This window comes from Pristiophorus japonicus, chromosome 9 (genome assembly GCF_044704955.1).
Source record: "Pristiophorus japonicus isolate sPriJap1 chromosome 9, sPriJap1.hap1, whole genome shotgun sequence".
In the NCBI taxonomy this organism is placed as follows: domain Eukaryota; kingdom Metazoa; phylum Chordata; class Chondrichthyes; family Pristiophoridae; genus Pristiophorus; species Pristiophorus japonicus.
The window spans coordinates 36,411,811-36,432,891 of record NC_091985.1 but is presented as its reverse complement, the minus strand read 5'-3'; the positions used below and the strand labels follow the sequence as shown (position 1 = coordinate 36,432,891).

Here is a 21,081-nt window from a genome sequence, read left to right as displayed (position 1 = left end):
AATTGCATAGCTTTTGGGTGTTGGGGTGTGGGTCATGGTGCACATTAGTTGTAACATGATGTTATAGGACAGGCTTGATGGGCCAGTTGGTCTTTTCCTGGCTTTCATTTTCATTTGTTTGTTTGTTTTTCATAGAGTAAGGTCTTATGACAAAATGTTTTTTTGTTGTTGCAGAAAACACTGACAGTGTTGTGATGCAACCGAAACAGAAACTTCTATTGAATGATGTGCGCAACCTACCAGGTAATTAATTAAACAAAACAGTAAATGAATATTAATGGAATACAGTAGTCAGCCTTGCGTTAAGTGTATTAGTCCCAATACATTTTGAAAATGTACTTTTACTAAGACTTGGCATAGTAACATCATTTCATGATCATTTGTACTAAGCCATTTATTATAGTGCAAATGTACCACTGAATGCCAACATTGTCTGCTGGTTAAATCCTGTTACTAATAATGGATTAACGACTTGCTCACCAGTAGCTTGGTAGGCAGGTGCACTGTGTTATGATACTGAGTGAGTTAAAGTATTCCCCACCATTCGGAAGGGAGGAGATAGATCATATTGATCACGCTGTAATTATGGATTTGGGTGAATTGTAAAGATGAGGAAGGAGCGTGAAAAAATATTTGTAGAATCTCACACAATCAAGTCTTAATGGTAATGTTTTTTTAAAGCCCACTAAAGCATATTTTTTATGAATGATTTGTAAATTTTTGTTTTTAAATTTGGGCTTGGGATATTAGTTTGTGAAGCGAAATGGGTGGGTTGCTCGGAAACCTTTCTGGATTTGGCAGAATAATGTAAAAAAATTATGGTCAGCTATGTCACTAAGATGAGATGAATTTGGGCAAACCTATGATGTTTCTGAAACTACAAGGGTTAATGTATGCTTATTCAGTGCAACAAAAATATCGAATAAGATTTTTAAGACAAATGTTTTGGGACAGTGGTTTGAGTCACCTACATACTGGGCATATGAAAGTTATTCTGCAATACAACTTTAAAAGGGGTGCAGGAATAAAGAGACCTGGGGATTTAAATACACAAATCTTTGGTGCAGGATGAGTTGATAAGGCTGTTAAAAATCATACAGGATTCTTGGCTTTATAAATAGAGGCGTAGAGTACAAAAGTGAGGATGTTATGCTAGATTTTAATAAATAACTAGTTAGGCCTCAGCTAGAGTATTATGTCCAATTCTGGCCACCACACTTTAGGAGGGAAGGCAATGAATTGGTAAGATCTGTAATACACTACTTAAAAGGATAGTGGAAACAGATTCAATAGTAATTTTCAAAGGCAATTGAATAAATACTTTAAGGATAGAACATTACAGGGCTATGGGGAAAGAGCAAGAAAGTGGGACTAATTGGATAGTTCTTTCAAAGAGCTGGCACAGACCGGTTGGGATGAATGGCTTCCTGTGCTGTATGATTCTGCCCAGACAAGATGCATTATTTCTTCATGCTTTCTTAATATATTGTATTTGTTATCGTGTTCCTCTTAAAACCATAGCTAAAGTCCCTTAATCATGTTTTATTCAAAGTGGGCAAATGAGTCTCATTCTGATTTTTTTTATACATAATTCAAATTTTTATTTTGTAGGCCTAGGTCTGAAATGGGATTTGACAGACTTGTTAATATTAATATGGTTTATAATGTTTACAGTGAATAGTCAGAAGTTTATTGAACGGGAGGAGAGCCAGATCCCAGTGGATGAAATATTTTTCCACAGGTAAGATGGTTGATTATTTTATGGCATTTGTTATTATATGTCATTGATAAGGATCATTAGTACACAATAGCACACATTTATATACAGCTCTTCACATAGACACATGAATACGTGGCTTGAGGAGTGGTGCAGAAGGGAGGGATTCAAATTCCTGGGACATTGGAACTGGTTCTGGGGGAGGTGGGATCAGTACAAACCGGACGGTCTGCACCTGGGCAGGACCGGAACCAATGTCCTAGGGGGGAGTGTTTGCTGGTGCTGTTGGGGAGGAGTTAAACTAATATGGCAGGGGGCTGGGAACCTATGCAGGGAGACAGAGGGAAGTAGAATGGGGGCAGAAGCAAAAGTTAGAAAGAAGAAAAGTAAAAGTGGAGGGCAGAGAAATCTAAGGCAAAAAGAAAAAGGGCCACATTACAGCAAAATTTTAAAGGGGCAAAGTGTGTTAGAAAGACGAGCCTGAAGGCTCTGTGCCTCAATGCGAGGAGCATTCGGAAAAAGGTGAACGAATTAACTGCGCAGATAGCAGTTAACGGGTATGATGTAATTGGCATCACGGAGACGTGGCTCCGGGGTGACCAAGGCTGGGAACTCAACATCCAGGGGTATTCAACATTTAGGAAGGATAGACAGAAAGGAAAAGGAGGTGGGTGGTGTTGCTGGTTAAAGAGGAAATTAATGCAATAGTTAGGAAGAACATTAGCTTGGATGATGTGGAATCTATATGGGTAGAGCTGCAGAACACCAAAGGGCAAAAACCGTTAGTGGGAGTTGTGTACAGACTTCCAAACAGTAGTAGTGATATTGGGGAGGGCATCAAACAGGAAATTAGGGGTGCAGCAATTATCATGGGTGACTTTAATATGCATATAGATTGGGCTAACCAAACTGGAAGCAATACGGTGGAGGAGGATTTCCTGGAGTGCATAACCTAGACCAATATGTCGAGGAACCAACAAGGGGGGAGGCCATCTTAGACTGGGTGTTGTGTAATGAGAGAGAATTAATTAGCAATCTCGTTGTGCGAGGCCCCTTGGGGAAGAGTGACCATAATATGGTGGAATTCTACATTAGGATGGAGAATGAAACAGTTAATTCAGAGACCATGGTCCAGAACTTAAAGAAGGGTAACTTTGAAGGTATGAGTCGTGAATTGGCTAGAATAGATTGGCGAATGATACTTAAGGGGTTGACTGTGGATGGGCAATGGCAGACATTTCGAGACCGCATGGATGAACTACAACAATTGTACATCCCTGTCTGGCGTAAAAATAAAAAAGGGAAGGTGGCTCAACTGTGGCTATCAAGGGAAATCAGGGATAGTATTAAAGCCGAGGAAGTGGCATACAAATTGGCCAGAAATAGCAGCGAACCCGGGGACTGGAGAAATTTAGAACTCAGCAGAGGAGGACAAAGGGTTTGATTAGGACAGGGAAAATAGAGTACGAGAGGAAGCTTGCAGGGATCATTAAGACGGACTGCAAAAGTTTCTATAGATATGTAAAGAGAAAAAGGTGAGTAAAGACAAACGTAGGTCCCCTGCAGTCAGAATCAGGGGAAGTCATAACGGGGAACAAAGAAATGGCAGACCAATTGAACAAGTACTTTGGTTCGGTATTCACTAAGGAGGACACAAACAACCTTCCGGATATAAAAGGGGTCAGAGGGTCTAAGAAGGAGGAACTGAGGAAAATCCTTATTAGTCGGGAAATTGTGTTGGGATTGAAGGCCGATAAATCCCCAGGGCCTGATGGACTGCATCCCAGAGTACTTAAGGAGGTGGCCTTGGAAATAGCGGATGCATTGACAGTCATTTTCCAACATTTCATAGACTGTGGATCAGTTCCTATGGAATGGAGGGTAGCCAATGTAACCCCACTTTTTAAAAAAGGAGGGAGTGAAAACGGGGAATTATAGACCGGTCAGCCTGACATCGGTAGTGGGTAAAATGATGGAATCAATTATTAAGAATGTCATAGCAGCGCATTTGGAAAGAGGTGACATGATGGGTCCAAGTCAGCATGGATTTGTGAAAGGGAAATCATGCTTGACAAATTTTTTGAGGATGTTTCCAGTAGAGTGGATAAGGGAGAACCAGTTGATGTGGTGTATTTGGACTTTCAGAAGGCTTTCGACAAGGTCCCACACAAGAGATTAATATGCAAAGTTAAAGCACATGGGATTGGGGATAGTGTGCTGACGTGGATTGAGAACTGGTTGTCAGACAGGAAGCAAAGAGTAGGAGTAAATGGGTACTTTTCAGAATGGCAGGCAGTGACTAGTGGGGTACCGCAAGGTTCTGTGCTGGGGCCCCAGCTGTTTACATTGTACATTAATGATTTGGACGAGGGGATTAAATGTAGTATCTCCAAATTTGCGGATGACACTAAGTTGGGTGGCAGTGTGAGCTGCGAGGAGGATGCTATGAGGCTGCAGAGTGACTTGGATAGGTTAGGTGAGTTGGCAAATGCATGGCAGATGAAGTATAATGTGGATAAATGTGAGGTTATCCACTTTGGTGGTAAAAACAGAGAGACATACTATTATCTGAATGGTGACAGATTAGGAAAAGGGGAGGTGCAACGAGACCTGGGTGTCATGGTACATCAATCATTGAAGGTTGGCATGCAGGTACAGCAGGCGGTGAAGAAGGCAAATGGTATGTTGGCCTTCATAGCTAGGGGATTTGAGTACAGGAGCAGGGAGGTTTTACTGCAGTTGTATAGGGCCTTGGTGAGGCCTCACCTGGAATATTGTGTTCAGTTTTGGTCTCCTAATCTGAGGAAGGACGTTCTTGATATTGACTGAGTGCAGCAAAGGTTCACCAGACTGATTCCAGGGATGGCTGGACTGACATATGAGGAGAGACTGGATCAACTGGGCCTTTATACATTGGAGTTTAGAAGGATGAGAGGATCCCATAGAAACATATAAGATTCTGACGGGACGGGACAGATTAGATGCGGGTAGAATGTTCCCGATGTTGAGAAGTCCAGAACCAGGGGACACAGTCTTAGGATAAGGGGAGGCCATATAGGACTGAGATGAGGAGAAACTTCTTCATTCAGAGTTGTTAACCTGTGGAATTCCCTGCCGCAGAGTGTTGTTGATGCCAGTTCATTGGATATATTCAAGAGGGAGTTAGATATGGCCCTTACGGCTAAGGGGATCAAGGGGTATGGAGAGAAAGCAGAAAAGGGGTACTGAGGGAGTGATCAGCCATGATCTTATTGAATGGTGGTGCAGGCTTGCACCTATTTTCTATGTTTCTAACATCTCTGGGTGCTTTGTGAGGAGAAATGGATACCGAGCAATGGTGCAGAGAGGGGAGTAACTGAAAGCACAGTCCGAATGACCGTAACCGTGGAGCACTTTCCCTTTTCATTCTTCTCGACCTGCAGCATCTCCATTGTCTGGCAGCGTTGAAGCACTGACCACATTCGATCAGCTCCACTGGGCAGGCCACATAGTTTGCATGCCACACACGAGACTCCCAAAGCAAGTGCTCTATACGGAGCTCCTTCACGGCAAATGGCCAAAGGTGGGCAGCGGAAATGTTACATGGACATCCTCAAAGCCACCCTGATCAAGTGCGACATCCCCACTGACACCTGGGAGGCCCTGGCCAAAGATTGCCCTAAGTGGGGCAACCAGGAGGGCGCTGAGCACTTCGAGTCTCAGCGCCGAGTGTGCAGAAATCAAACGCAGGCAGCGGAAAAAGCATGCGGCATACCAGTCCCACCCAGCCCTTCCCTCGACGACTATCTGTCCCACCTGTGGGTCTGTGGCTCTTGTATTGGACTGTTCAGCCACCAAAGAACTCACTTCAGGAGTGGAAGCAAGTCTTCCTCGATTCCGAGGGACTGCCTATAATGATGGTTCCATTCTTATATATCCAGTTGTAGCCAGAGAATCTCCTGCAAATGGCTTATCTCCCACACCGCACTGTTACCTCCATCCTTGGTCCCCTCTTATTTCTCATCTACATGCTGCCTCTTGACGACATCTGAAAACATGTCAGATTCTACATGTATGCTGATGACATCTCATGGTCAAATCCTTCCATGGCCTCGGCCCTCTCTGTCTGTAACCTCTTAGAACCCTCCATTTCTGGCCTCTTTTGCATTCCTGCCGTCCTTTGCCCTATCATTGGCAGACATTGCCTTCAGCTAACCAGGCCCTTGGCTCTTGAACTCCCTCACTAAACTTCTCCCTCTCCTTTTAAGATACTCCTTAAAACCTATCTCTTTCACCTGTCCTGGTGTCTCTATCATGCTTTGGTATCATTAGTTTGAGTAATTTGACTCCTGTGAAACACCTTAGAACATTTTACTACATTAAATGCTATATATAAAAGCAAGTTGTTAATTAGAATATGTAGGGAATTGTAATGAAAGTGGTAAATCCTAAATACACAGGTACATATATGGAGTTCGATGCTAGTGAGTCATTGGATTATTACAATAGGAGAATACAGATTAGTATAAAATTGAGGTAATCCACTACAACTTTATTTTGTGTGTGTTTCACAGCACAATAAGTAATAAACGTTGATATTTCTTCTAGGATATTTTTTTCAGTGCCTCGTGGCAGGTCGTATTCTGTGTTTCGATCCTATTTCACAATCCTCATTTTGGTAACCTACACTTGGCTACCCACAGTGAAGAGCACATTGAGAATGTTTAATGTTACAGCATATAGAGATGATTTGATTAGAAAGCTTTTTTTTTGGAATGTCTAAATTTAATTTCTGTTTTTTAAAATTAACTCCAATAATTAGAACCGATGACTACCATGTGCAACAAAGATTTGGCAGCAATTTTTCAACACTGGGTCGATACTTAAACAAAAGTTTTAGCTGGGATAGGATGATTAGGGACTGAGTCAGAATGTTTTGAATCTGAATTCTTTATGATTCCAATGGCAACAGAACTAAAGAGACCTCAACATTTCAAGAAACTTAACAGATGTGATGTCTGAAGTGTCTAATTATTGCATTTATTCAGATATTACAAAAGACTTAATGCATCGCAGAAATCACGACGATTCCGTGGAGACAATGAACCTGTGGAAGAAGTGGATGATGATGAGTTTGAGCAGCTGCTTGGTAAGCATTATTATTCTAGGTATTTAAATATATCATGAAGAATTTTTAATGTTTTGGTGTGCAGTTGATGAGTAGATTTTTGCTAGAGATGTGTAGAATCATGGTAGTAGACAATGTTTCTCATCAATAGCTCCTCTTCTCAAAATAATTAATGTACTGTTGTGTGTTTCACTAATATAAATGAAGTGTGAAACATTTTAAGTCATGTTTATTTTGTGCATTTTACCATTACAGATTCCTATGAAGGAGACAAATGTTTTGAAACATTAATTGATGACAGTTTAGATTTTGCTAGGTAAGGTTTATTGTATTGTATAATTTCAACCAATAAATAACACCCAACTGTTTTTTCAGGGGAGAAGATTTACCCTTTTGCATGCTTAATGTTTAGGGATAATGCCTATGTATTTTGACAAGATGATTCTAAGCCCTGTAATTCAAGTGGCACTTTACCAGGAGGTTGTGTATATATGGATTTCCAGAAGCATTTGATAAGATTCCGCATAAGAGATTATTAGCAAACAGGACTGCTTGTGACATGAGTTTGTAATTGGTTGGCAGGTAGGAGACAGAGTAGGGATAAAACATTTGTTCTTGGATTGTCAGAATGCGATGAGTGATGTTCCCTATAGATTTGTACTGGGGCCTCAGCTTTTCGCCATATAATATATATTAATGACTTGGATGAAGGAATAGAGAGTTGTATGTCAAGTTTACAGATGACACTTAATATAGGGGCACAGTAAGTTGTGTGGATGGAAGCAGCAAGTTACACATGGATAGATCAAGTGAGTGTGCAAAACCATAACAGATGGAGTTCAATATGGGGAAGTGTGAGGTCATCCATTTGGAATATTTTCTTATTGGTGAGAGGTGGCAGCTGTGGGGAACAAAGAGATTTAGGTGTCAGTGTACACAAGTCACAAAGTGTGTACAGGTAGCAAAAGCAATCAAATACATTAATGAAATGTTGGTCTTTATCTCGAGGGGGATTGAAATTCAAAAGTGTGGAAGTGATGCTTCAGTTGTATAGAGCCTTGGAACCCATCTGGAGTACTGCATCAGTACTGGGCACTGAACTTCCGGAAAGCTATATTGTCCTTGGGAAGGGTGCAGCATCGTCACTGATACCAGGCTTAAAGGGTTAAATTATGAGGACTGGTTGCATAAACCTGGCTTGTATTCTCAAGTTTAGAAATTTGATGATTTAATAGAGGTGGTTCAAATTTTAAAGGGATTCAATAGGATAGATACAGATAAACTATTTCCTTTGGTGGCATACACTTTTTAAAATTACAGCTTGGCTATTTAGGAATAAAAACAGGAAGAACTTTTTCCACATGGAAGGTAGTAGAAATCTTGAACTTAATCCCCCAAAAGGCTGTGGATGTTGGGTAAACTGAAATTTTCAAGAACTGAGATCGATAGATATTTGTTAGGTAAGGGTATCAAGGGATATGGAACAAAGGAGCATAAATGGAGTTGAGGGACAGATCAGCCAATGATCTAATTGGATGATGGAACAAGCTTGATGGGCTGAATGGCCTACTCCTGTTCCTATACTGAAACATGTTGGTTTGATTTTCTTGCCTCCACAATCATGCTAAGTTCCCAGTCCTTGAGGGGAGCATTGAGTAGAGGTAAGACATCTTTCAGTCATCCTCCAGCAACTTTTGTGTGCCTCCTAGTGGCTAGCTGAAAGTGTTGGCAAGGACATTTGAGCAAGTTGGCCATATGGTCATGGTCAGGAGGGAACCATAACAAAAATTGTGGGATTTCATACTGTTTTTTTTTTAAACTATATATTTATATTGCTTTTATTTTTGAGCTGTAATTAAGATTAATTTTCTTCCTGGGTCATGTCCCCCAAACCCTGTTCTATAACCTGCTAATATCTTTGAGTTAGAAGATGCATCATTTAGTTTTCCTAATGAAGTGCCAAACCATTCAGTGACTTATCAGACAACCTGTGTCACAACTTTGTGATTTGTGTACTCCGAGATCCCTTTGTTCCTCTACCCCACCTAGACTTGCACCCCCCAAGTAATAAGTGACCTCCCTATTCCTACCAAAATGTAATACCTCACATTTATGTGTTGAACTTCATTTGCCAATTATATGCCCATTCTGCAAGTTTATTAATGTCCTCCTGGAATTTGTTAGTTCCCCTCAGTATTGACTATTTCCACCCCCCCCCCCCCCCCCCCCCGCCCCAAAATTTGGTGCCATCTGCAAATTTAGAAATTAAAGAACAAGAAAAAAAGACCTGCATCTAAATAGTGCCTTTCATGACCACTGGATGTCCCAAGGCTGTGTTACATGTATGGTTATTGTAATTTTATAAGTCACTCCGGTTTTAATTTCATACTTGCTAATCAAATATGAATTTTACATTTCTCACTGCCCGAGAAGACACTGCATCCATAATATAGAATAGAGGCAGCAAGTTGAGTATCACTGGCATAGGGAGAAACTAGTGGCGTGCTAGCTGAATACAACGAAGTACTGAGATGTGTTTTAGTATACCTTTTTAAAGGACAGAGAGGGAGAACAATCGGATACTGCTTTGTGTTTTAACAATTTCACTCGTCTTTATTTTACTGCCATGCAGTTCTCATCGTTGGATAATTCAGTGTAAAAAAAACAAGAAGCCACTAACTTATAAAAACAAATGTCTTCTATTTTCATAGTAATATGAAACCGAAATCAGCAAAAGGAGTTGCTGAGCACGCCGATTCAGACCTGGATGAAGATGATGTGGGTGATTTGGATGATGAAGAAATATCATTAGGAAGCTTGGATGAGGAAGACTTTGGAGAAGTGGGAGAAGAAGGAGGAGTATTTATGGACGAACCAGATGATTTAGAAGGTACTATTCATACTTGATGTAACATTGCATAATATAACTTATCCTGCTATTAACAAGATGGACTCCACAGAGAAGCTATGTGAAGTATTTATAAATCAAAATCTTCAAATGCCTATAAACTATATACTTGTATCTGTACTTAACTGCATGTACCTTCTCTTAACTACTGGACATTAAATATTTGCACAAGTGCTTTTAAGCTGGTTCATCAGTTGATAAGTAAATAGATGAAAATTAACTAGTAGATGAGAATATACACAACACCAGTTCTATTGTCAGATCTTGAAGATAATGAAATGGAAGCATTTGAAGGTACAGATTGAGCATCCGAAATCCGGAGTTCTGAAATTCGAATGTTCCAGAATCCAGACACCGGGCCGATCCGTGGTGGGGTCATCCGGAATCCGGAAAATGGAATCCAAACATTTTTTTAAACCGATTACCGAGTTGGGCCTGGGGAGGGGGAAAAACACCTCCAAAAAACAAAAATTCACAAAACATTCACAAAACCCTTACCTACTAAATCGCTGAAAAAGAATTAAAAAAATAAAAACTTTAACTTACCTTTTTTTGTAGGTATTCAATACAGGTTTTTCTCGACCCCTGATCAGCAGCCGAGGCTGGTGAACCCGGAACCATCGACACCCCCACTCCGCCGCCAGACTTCCCAGGCTCCCGATACCTCAGCCCAGGCGTTTCCGGATTCGGGATGTCAGAAAGACGTCCGAAATTCGGAAATACCCGAAATCCGGAATGGCCTCTGTCCCGAAGTTTCCGGATTTCGAATGCTCCACCTGTAACTTGCATTTTTAATATTTTAAAACTTCCTGTTTTTGCTTAGTCATCCTAGAATAATATATTTATACAGTGTTATCAATAGATGCACTGGGATTTTTACGTGGCAAATCATTTAACCTGAAACACTGTTGTATAATACTTATTCATTTAAAATACAGAGGTTGACAGCGCAGCAACAATCAAGAAAAGTATTAAGAAGTCCGGTAAAAGGAAAAAGGGTGAAGACTTGGATTTTGCTAAATTTGTTACAGGTACAAATACTTTTGCAATTTATTACCATTCTATATATTTAACTTTCAGAGCATAACCTCTGGCCATCTTTGGCTCCCTTTCCTCTCTTTCTCCCCCCCCCTCCCCCCATTATGTGTTTTTTTTTCTCTTTTTTTTCCCCCCCTCTTTGTTTATAATGGCAGCTGGTCATTGCTATGCCATTCACAGCCTATCCAGATTAATCTTTTTCTAACTTGTCATTATTACCATTTCAATTCGGCCCATCATCCCTTTTGTGTCTTTAATCTCTCCTGCCCTATCACAGACCTTCCCTTTTGTTTTTTCTTCCCCCTCTCCCTTTCAGTGCTTAAGAATGTGCTCTTTTTGAACATTTGGCAGTTCTGACGAAGGATCCTCGATCCGAAACGTTAACTCTGTTTTTCTCTCCACAGCTGCTGCCTGACCCCGCTGAGATTTCCAGCATTCTGTTTTTATTTCAGATTCCAGCATCTGCAGTATTTTGCTTTTGCATATATTCAACTGGTCTGCTTTGAACAACACTTGTATTTTTAGGATTATTCTAAGGTTGAAAGAACATTTCTGGGATTTTTATTTTCTTACTACAAGTTATGGTTTTACAAGTTCCAAGATATAATTATTTATGCACGCACCCTCACGTGAGTCGCTGATTAGCAATCTTAAGTGTGAACCATGTCTGAATATAGTCTCCCTAACCGAGTAGTGCTTTATGCCCTTCTGGCTAAGATGAGCCCACTACCCTGAAATCCACATTCTTGACTATGTAACTTCCTGTTTTAACTTCTCCTTCCCAGCTTCCTGTGCTCCATCCTGTATGAACTTTAACTGACACAAAACTCGACTGGCTGCATCCATGTCATTTGTTTTCACCAAACTCCATTGGCTCTGCATCTTGATTCAAAATCTTGATTTTCATTTATAAATCATTCCAAGGCTTCACCACATACATCTGCACTCTCCTCTGTTCTTCCAACTCTGGCCTCCTTTGTATCCTTCCCACCTCAACTATCCATGGGAGACTTCTGCTGCCTGCACCCTACCATTTAGAATTCACCTTACCAGCCAACCTTACCCCATTCTGATCTGCCTACCTTCGAAAGCCAGCCCACAACCTATGTCTTTGACACTGTCTTCAGACACACATTCTTCTGCTCAAAGTCTGTTTCCATCTTGATAAAGTTAACTGCAACTCGCTGAATGTACCATGTGATTTGACATTGAGCTATACAATAAGAAGGATCTCCGATTTCCCTAGTCCATGACTAATTAGTTGATCTACTGAGGAAGACATTTGCACTACAAAAATTGACCTTTGCATCCCATGTTAGGATCGGGGGTAGGGGGGGAGTGAATTAAACTCTGTCCTGCTGCTCTCTGGTTGTCCAGCAATGGAAGTGTATTACTGTGTGTTGTGAGAGGATAGGGTTGTACCCGGCCATAATGGCCAATGATTGTATACCACACTGTCCTGCTACTGCTTCCTTAATAATGGACTCCGGCATTTTCCCAACGACAGATGTTAGGCTAACTGGTCTATAGTTTCCTGCTTTCTGTCTGTTTTTTTAAAAATAGGGTGTTACACTTGCAGTTTTCCAATCCCCTGGGATCTCCCTAGAATCCAGGGAATTTTGGTAGATTACAACCAATGCATTACATTCAGTAATTAAAAGAAAAAGCCACCTATATTGGGCCTCTACATTTGTGAAGTTGTAAATTAATGTTTTAGGATTATTAGCCCCCTTATCAGATCAAAAAAAAGACTTGCATTTATATAGCACCTTTCATGACCACCGGACGTCCCAAAGCGCTTCACAGCCAATGAAGTCACTGTTGTAATGTGGGAAACGCGGCAGCCAATTTGCACACAGCAACGAGTTGGGATAAAGAGAAGACTTCTCTCCCTCAAGGTGGACTCCCTGATATAAGGAATCGACACCTGTCCTTTGACATAGCGACCACGGAATCACTCAGATGAAACCTTCAGTTCAACCGGCTTTATTTCGAGCATATGCAAGGGAAGAGTTCAAACACGAACCTTCCCAGAACAATGGTTCTCACCCACAATTATGCAACAAACCCAAGTGTGTCCACCTCTCCCACAAAAGCACCAGTTGGTTTATTGCTCATCAGCGAAGTTACATTGACTGGTCATCTCTTATCAGACTAGCTCTGAGTGGTGTTTCCCAACTGTCCATGTCAATTTGTGTTGTTCAGTTATGTGAACTTTGCCTTGGTCCCCATGACGTGTGAAGTAATTCTGTTCCCAAACACCGGCTTTCTTATCTCTTCCCTGAGGACTCTAATCAAAATGTTATGTATCTCAACTGCTGACCTCTACTGTCTTTTGTTATTCGGTACTGAGTGTATGTTTTCATCTTCTATCAGTCTGTGCTAAGGGTCAGTGCAGTGTGGGCTACTTATGATGGTTCATTAACCATCAGGCATTGCTGCCTCCCTCTTAACCCAATGTAAGCGAGTGTATAAGCCTGCTTTACATACATAAGCGAGTTATACATAATCGAGATTACAATCCATACCGTAACACAGGAACTCCCAATTCCTGAGAACCTCCTAATTCCCTTATGCTTTTTACTCGTGTACTTTTTACCCCCTTACAAACATAATAATGACCAGATAATGTTTTTGTTACTGAGGGATAAATATTGGCCAGGATACTGGGCAGAACTCCCATGCTCTTTGAAATAGTGCCATGGGATCTTTTACGTCCACTTGAGTGGGCAGACGTCTCTAATGCTTCATCCGAAGTGGGAGACGTGGTGACTTTTATGAAGAGATATAAGTAATCTGAAGTTAGCATTTAATTTTTGTGTTGACCAAGTACATCTCATTACTTTGACCTGTTTTCTAACACGAGCATGGAAATGCAAAATTGTTTTGTGTTCTCAGTGTAAAGACTTTTTTTTTTAAAAAAAGGTAATTTTTTAGATTTGAGATTTAGGTACGTGTAGATTCTAATTGTGTGGTTATTTTCAAATATCTTGAAATATGAACTGTTGCAGGAAAGAAACAGAAAAAGGGTTTTAAGGATGATGCTGGCATGAGTGCTGCAGCAGAAGAGGTGAGTAATACACTATGCTTTTTATAAGTTATTCACTTAAAGTGACAATAGATTAAACTGTCCTGCTGCACTTGACTGTAGTTCAGGTGATCTATTTAATATGCACATGTAACTCTGCTCCTAGTTTGTAATCAACATTCTTCTGAGAAGCAGGAGTATTCCTCCTAAGTCATTAAGAACTCTGAACAAAGTCTAACAGCAGTTGAATCTAAATATGTAAAATGCTGAAGAAATTACAGCTACCATTTAATGCAGCAGGGATGAAAAATAGTTTGTTGTAATGGATTTTTTGCAGTGGCTTTAACTCAATGTATTTTTGTCCTGTTACAGTTTGGTTATCTGCTGGATGAAAATGCAGGATCAAAGTTTGACAACATTGGCATAAATGCAATGGCAAACAAAGATAAAGCAAGTAAGTGACTTTGTAGAGAGAGAAAAAGATAAACGCTTTTTGGACAATTACTGGTACGGAGTCCATAGTAATAACTTTTATATGCAAGTCAAAATCGCAAGTTGTACTCCATTTTTTTGAAATTTACTTCAGTTATAACATGTTGGAAAAAAAATGTATTTACATATTTTTAAAAATCAAATTCTATCCTTTTGATTGTAATTATTTTGTCAAGATGTCACATTCTCCCATTGGCTAGATACTAGCCATGTAGATTTATCTATTGTAGAAGCTTTTCCATTTGGAAATATCATGGTTCACTACTGAATATCAAACATATTATTTTCCCTAGGTATTAAGCAGCTACAGTGGGAATCTGATCGTGATGCTTGGATCAGAGGCAAAGATACGCAAACACTGCGTAAGCAGAAGAAGAACTTCAAAGCCAAGAAACTGCAAAATAAACAGAAAAGATTTTTAAACAAGAGATGAATAATGTTTACTAAATCAGTTATATAAAACATTGTTCCTTATTCCCACCCAAGTCAACTTTTATATATTACAGACTTTGTACTTACATATTTACTGATTATGTCTGCTAGACCAGGTTTCCTGATCCTGTTCTCGGATTCCATAAATTCCTGCCCACTCATTGGATTTATAATAAACTGAAAATTGTAAACAATTTATTTTTAATCAATAAATTATGAAATGGATTTTTGTCTGCATGTTTTTGATCTTTAAATCGCCCAATATGAGGAAAAATCCCCCTGCCTTGCCTTCTCTATCCGTAAAGGCTAACGTGCTTTTTTTGTTGTCTTTAACATCTCATTCTGCTTCCATGTTAATCTTTTGATAATGTGGCTGGTGTGTGCAGAAAATACCAGTACCTCAATTGAAGCAGTAACAGGTGTGCAAATCGTTAAACACAATTAGAACAGCCCATGTATTCTGCATAAAATTTTTAAATATTAAAAACAAGCGAACTCTAGCACTTCACACATCAGAACTGAGCCTTGTTTGTCTATCACGGAGATTGGACAAACATCTTTCCACGCCATCTTCATTATGTTTTACTTTTGGAGTTTTACTCTCCATGGATACATCCTACGGTACATTTGAAGCACAGTTTGACAAACTCAATTAATACATGATTTCAAACTGGACTTGAAGAGTTGCTTAGAAACTTCCAAAATGTTTAGTTTTAAAGCACAAACTCGTATCTTTCTAACCTGCTCCGAACAAATGGGACATTGCTTACCTTCCAAAATGGAGGGAAACCTTCTGTTTACTGTATATCTGAACTCTGGAAAAAAATATGCAGGAGTGTCAGGTACACTTTGCTTTAAACTGCATGAGATAATACTGTACAAATAGTCAACCAAGAGTGAAAGTTTTTAATTTGCCTGTGGAAAACATTCTTTGTTTTCTTGGGGATGCATTAACAAAAAATGGCAGATTTAAATGTTAATTTTTCACAAAATGCAGATTCGGTAAACAAATCCACAGCTAGGAAGCAGCAGGTGCTGATAATCCTAGCATAGTTAAACTAATCGCTCTTGGAAATTCTGACATCTGTTCAGTGAGGGGAAAAGAGAAAGAAGCAATTTGTATACAATTGATTAAAGTCCACAAATCATTAAAACAGAAGAAAATAATTAAATTACTAACAATTATATGACTCATTCAAATAACTCCAGTTAAGCTTTTCAAATACATTTATCCTTGAACATTTATTGTATTTATATTTTTCTGCTAGAATCTCCAGTTATTTAATTCCTAACTGAACAAAAGTGAGTCAATCCTACTTTACAGTGGTTAAACTATGAAGGAAAGTCATCCTTACCTTGGCTGGCATTCATTCTATGAAACAGCCAGTATGCTCCTGCTACTCCTGCAACCTCCAAGAATATAACTCCCTTAAAGAGCCGTTTGGCAAATGGTTCCATAGTTTTAGGTGCCATTCTTAGAGAAACAAAGAGTCCATGAACAGCTTATCGGTAATGTAAATTACAAGGTATAGGAGAATAGATTTTTAAAAATCTATCATTTCCAATAGATCTTGTCCATAACTGTGATATGGTATGATAATTCACATCAGTGAGTGACTGGTGTAGTATTGTGCCAGAGAGTAGCAGATGTGAGTTCGCAATTATGATTCCCCATTCACAAATTTACTGATCTTGGCTACGCCATCAATGAAGGTGCCATCCCACAGTTGGGTTGAGAAAACAAAAGCAAATTATGCCAAATCTCTGCAGATATATCACAAGCAGCATTCACAGGGACAATTTAATTTCATCACTATAACTTGACTGTCAAAACAGTGAACTAGAATCTGCCAATAACAACAAATCTATAGACAGGATCAAAAATCTGTTTTAACCCAACAGATAATCTTTTCGCTCACAAGGGACACAACATAACTGTTTATGATCTGATGGATGTCTTTAGAACAAAATTAGTTTTGAATGAGATGCAATGTCACTAATTAGGGATGTAATATGAATGCTTGAATAGAGGGGGACACCCAACACAGCTTCATTTAAAAAGGTCATGTCTTACAAATTGAATAGTATTTTTTTTAAAGAATTAAAGTTGGTGGATGAAAGAAGTCCAGTAAACATTATCTACTTAAGACTTCCAAAAAGCTTTTAAGGTACAGCACAATATGCTTCTTTATAAAATCGAAACCTCTGGTATTGGCAGTAATATATTGAACTGGATTTAGAACTGGCTAGTAGTGCGTAGGCAAAAAGTAGTTTAGAGATAGATTTGGATCTATTTGGAGACCAGTCACCAGTGGTGTCCCGTAGGGATTGGTGTTGAGACCGTTGCTTTTTATTTTTATTTATGGTCTGGATGTTTGGGGCACGATTTTCAAATTTGCAGATGATGCCAAAATCAGAGTATTAGGACTGTACTTAAGGCAGATCTTACTGTGTTGGGAGATTTGGTTCATGACTAAAAAATGATGTATAACTTGGATAAGTGCAGTGTTATGCATGTGGGCAGGGAACATGCTCAACATTCGTACACCCTTCAGGGAAAAGCATTAAAGTTGGAGACAGAGATTTGGATATTTTAGTGCATACATCTTTAAATGTACATGACCAAGGCCATGAAGCGATAGCTTAGATAGAGTAAATAGGATGTTAAGGTGTATAAATAGGACAAACTACTATATGACGAGGCATACTATGGTGTCCTTGTACAAGACCTTAGTCGGGTTGCACTTGGAATACTGTCCAGTTTTGGTCTCGTGGTGGATGATAGAAGCATTGGAAAGGGTGCAGAGGATTGCCACTAGATTAATTCCCAGTTTAAAGTGAAGTGGGGCTTTTGAACTTTGCTATAATTAAATGGTTAAGAATGGGTCTTGGGACTAAAAAGAGCTAATAGGCTTTTGTAGTGGTCAGCTTTCTAAGTTGCTTAATGGGCAGAAGAGATAACACTAAGGATAACATGTAAGAATGATTAACTGTTGCAAGCTGCAACTTGAGGACAATTACAAATAGCCAAACTGTTGAACCACAGGAGGCCCAGAGGTAGTGAAACAGAACAAGGGGTTAGAAGTAACACATTGGAGAAACTCCATCTGGTATGAAACATAGGCGAATGATTGTGTGACGCGAAAGGGAATTAGTCAATCAGCAACTGTGCACGCTGTCTTTGGGCCAATTAAACGGTGTAGGGGGGTCGTGCACAAGGCTGACATGCATCATTAAGTGTACAAAAGATTGCTTGGAACTTTGTATCATCGGAGAAGCCTGGCTACAGACAGAGAGCAGGCAGACTCCCCACAAGTGCAAATAAAGACTATTTGAATCTTCAAACCCAGACCGGGTGTTGAGTGTTTATTTTAAATACTCCACTACAAAAGTATCTTAGTTATAAATATAAGCAAAAAGAGTTAGGTGGGACTCTGCACTTTAGAGAAGCGTAGACTTAGAGGTTATCTAATTAAAGTTTATAAGATAATGAAGGGAATAGATTGTGTTCCGGTTGACAGTTTGTTTCAATTAAATAGGTTAGGCAGGACCAGGGGGTCACAAATTTAAGTTGTACAAGGCTCGACCTGTTAGATGTCAGGAGGTGGTTCTTTTCCCAGAGAATAATGGATCTCGAACAGGTTGCCATCTCGTGCGGTGGATGTTGATTGGCTGAATTCCTTCAAGCGAGAGCACTGAAGTTAACCCACCAGAAACTTCACATCTTTGACTCTGCTCCCACTCTCCTCTGTGTAACCTTTTTAAGTTAATGCCTCATCCAGGACCTGCAGCCTGAGGTGTGCAGCATATGTGGCTTGAGCAAAGTACTGAGCTGAAAATTCTACAAGTCCATGGCAAAGACCACCAATTTAGACTTTTGTAATGCCATCCTCTCATTCCTACTTCAGTCCAATTGCTGCTTAAACCCTGATCAATAAACAATCACTTTTGGCTGCAATTACTCTAAATCTCTCCTCACCAACTAACCCCTAGACAAACTCCAACTTTGCCACACATCCTACCCTTACTGCTCACCAGTCACCACTGGCTCCCATCTCCCAAAGCATTAATTTGAAATTTCCATGCTCATTTATAAATATCTTCATGGTCTTCCTGCACCCTGACCTTCTCCAGCCAACGTCACCTTGCAATCTGAGTTTCCAACATCGTTCCATTATGTGTTTTCTCTCCCCTCTCAAGCATCAGTGACAAAGCTTTAAGCCTTCACAAGCCCACTCTATGGAATTCCATTCCGAAGCCAAACCTTGTTTCACCTCACCACCACCTTCAAGGACATCCTCAAAAGCTATCTCTTTGACCGCACTTTATTGCCACCCCAACACTTCTCCCAACTTCTGCTTGGCATCTTTCTCTACATATGAAATTTTGATACTTAAGGTGAAAATGCTTGTGATAATCTACAATTGCAAACCATATAGTTGCTACAAAAGAATCAGCATCAGGTAGACCTCTAAATCACAATGCCACAAAAATAAGTTCACCCATTATCTGCAATCATATACAGGTACAAGAAAAATTAAGACTGACACACACACATGAACGGAGTTGGCTACTGTTGCGAATCTAATTATCTATTACATAAAAGCAAGTGGAAGTAAGTTATTTAACAGAGTGCCCAGGCAACTATTATTCAATAACCAGATACCAAGTGATTAATGTCCACCGTATGACCAATTTCAAAACCCTCTATGGTCAGACATTCCTCACCCATAACCATAAACTGATTAACAGTATCCAGCCCTACCCACATATAACCAATGAGCCCTCAGTACCCAGCCCGTGTCCACATGTAACCAGATATAAACACTAAGGTCATGCATGGCCTGTGCCCACCTGACACCGGGCCCTTGGAGCCCGGCCTGTGCCCACATTTAACCTGAGACACCCAAAGCCCGGGATGTTGCCCTGACACGAGTGAAATGCCAACCTCTCCCCGCCCCCGGTTATTTAATACAACTCGCCTGCCCTTACCTCCCACGGTCGGTTCTGTGCTGGTTCCGAGTCTGCGCACTTCAGTCCCGGGGACACGCGCGCGGGACACCGTACACGCAGGAAGGCGTTTGCACCGTTTCGACAGCGCTGCCCTGTGACCTGCAAAGTCTGCCTGCTGTCAGCGTCCTGGCACATGTTTGATTTTACTTTATTACAAAAACTAAAACAATGTTATATTTGGTCCTGGAGTAGATGTCAGGTCGCCCAATTAATGTCCAACAAATATCACGAGTTAGATTAGTGATAATTTTCAGATATTTTAGTAACAGGAACCCCATTAGTTCCATCTTAATTCATCCACCCAGAAAGACTCCCACAGAATCAGACACCCCAATGCAGCATCGAATAGTTTCACAAATGTTTGCAGGATTTTTGCCTCCGGTATTCTCTGGGAGTCCATTCCATGTTTTAATCAATCTTTGTGATAAGACGATCATCTTGATTTCTGTCCTTTTACTGGTTTGAACTTGTGTGGCTTTGTCTTACTCCCACAATTTTATTTAAAGTAATATTACAGATTTACCATTTACTGTCTTATATCCTCCTATAACATTGCTTCTCAGACGCCTAATTTCCAAGCTGAAAAGCCCCACAAGCTCAAAAAAGCTAGAATTTAGCCCCTCGTTTAGCTTGGCTCAGCAAAAGTTGACAACTAATTCTGACAAACCTTATTTAAATTGCTGTTGTTAACAACAGATTGTTTTAGATATCGCCGAGTCTCATCACTGAGAACATGCAGAAATTAAGCGCAGGCAGCGGAAAGGGCATGCGGCAAACCAGTCCCACCCACCCTTTCCCTCAACGACTGCCCCACCTGTGACAGGGACTGTGGTTCTTGTATTGGACTACAGGGGGCACTTGACTTAATATTTATTTATTGTTCTCTCAACAAAAAGAGTTGTATTGGACTGTTCATTCACCTAAAGACTCATTCTTAGAATGGAAGCAAGTCTTCCTCGATTCCGAGGGGCTGCCTATGATGATGATGTTTCAGATATGCATGTTCCAAAATGTAATAGTTATGAACAAAATCTTTTTTAGTTTGAATGCATTTTTCTCTACTGCTTTTTTTTGACATTTTCCTTCTTTCATAAGAACATAAGAAATAGGATCAGGAGTAGGCCACCTGGCCTCTCGAGCCTGCTTCGCCATTTAATAAGATCACGGCTGATCTGGTCATGGACTCAGTTCCACTTCCCTGCCTGCTCCCCATAACCCTTTATTCCCTTATCGCTCAAAAATCTGTCTATCTCCGCCTTAAATATATTCAATGACCCAGCCTTCACAGCTCTCTAGGCTAGAGAATTCCATAGATTTACAACCCTCTGAGGGAAGAAATTCCTCCT

The 21,081-nt window shown here is 40.1% G+C and overlaps 2 protein-coding genes across 4 annotated transcripts in view; one reads left to right on the top strand and one right to left on the bottom strand.

The window, feature by feature from the left end:
- Positions 1-14,947, top strand: part of cebpz (CCAAT enhancer binding protein zeta) — a 36,864-nt gene extending 21,917 nt beyond the window's left edge. Inside the window, exons 8-16 of the mRNA XM_070889270.1 lie at positions 175-243; positions 1,675-1,741; positions 6,745-6,845; positions 7,080-7,140; positions 9,536-9,714; positions 10,671-10,763; positions 13,782-13,840; positions 14,171-14,252; positions 14,584-14,947. Of these exons, the coding sequence (XP_070745371.1) occupies positions 175-243; positions 1,675-1,741; positions 6,745-6,845; positions 7,080-7,140; positions 9,536-9,714; positions 10,671-10,763; positions 13,782-13,840; positions 14,171-14,252; positions 14,584-14,723 (851 nt within the window). The 3' untranslated portion in view covers positions 14,724-14,947. The remainder of the gene's footprint in view (positions 1-174; positions 244-1,674; positions 1,742-6,744; positions 6,846-7,079; positions 7,141-9,535; positions 9,715-10,670; positions 10,764-13,781; positions 13,841-14,170; positions 14,253-14,583) is intronic.
- Positions 12,741-20,424, bottom strand: LOC139273016 (protein CEBPZOS-like). Of its 3 annotated transcripts, none has more exons than XM_070889273.1 (5): positions 20,403-20,424; positions 16,078-16,196; positions 15,493-15,537; positions 14,810-14,899; positions 12,741-14,684 (listed from the first exon to the last, which is right to left on the bottom strand). In XM_070889273.1, the coding sequence occupies exons 2-4, from the start codon at positions 16,193-16,195 to the stop codon at positions 14,814-14,816; spliced, it is 249 nt and encodes an 82-aa protein (XP_070745374.1). In that variant the 5' UTR covers position 16,196; positions 20,403-20,424; the 3' UTR covers positions 12,741-14,684; positions 14,810-14,813. The 3 variants fall into 3 exon arrangements, with proteins under 3 accessions (XP_070745374.1, XP_070745373.1, XP_070745372.1); XM_070889272.1 differs by lacking the exon at positions 20,403-20,424 and adding an exon at positions 19,715-19,800; XM_070889271.1 differs by lacking the exon at positions 20,403-20,424 and adding an exon at positions 19,577-19,692.
- Between the last annotated feature and the right edge of the window lie 657 nt (positions 20,425-21,081).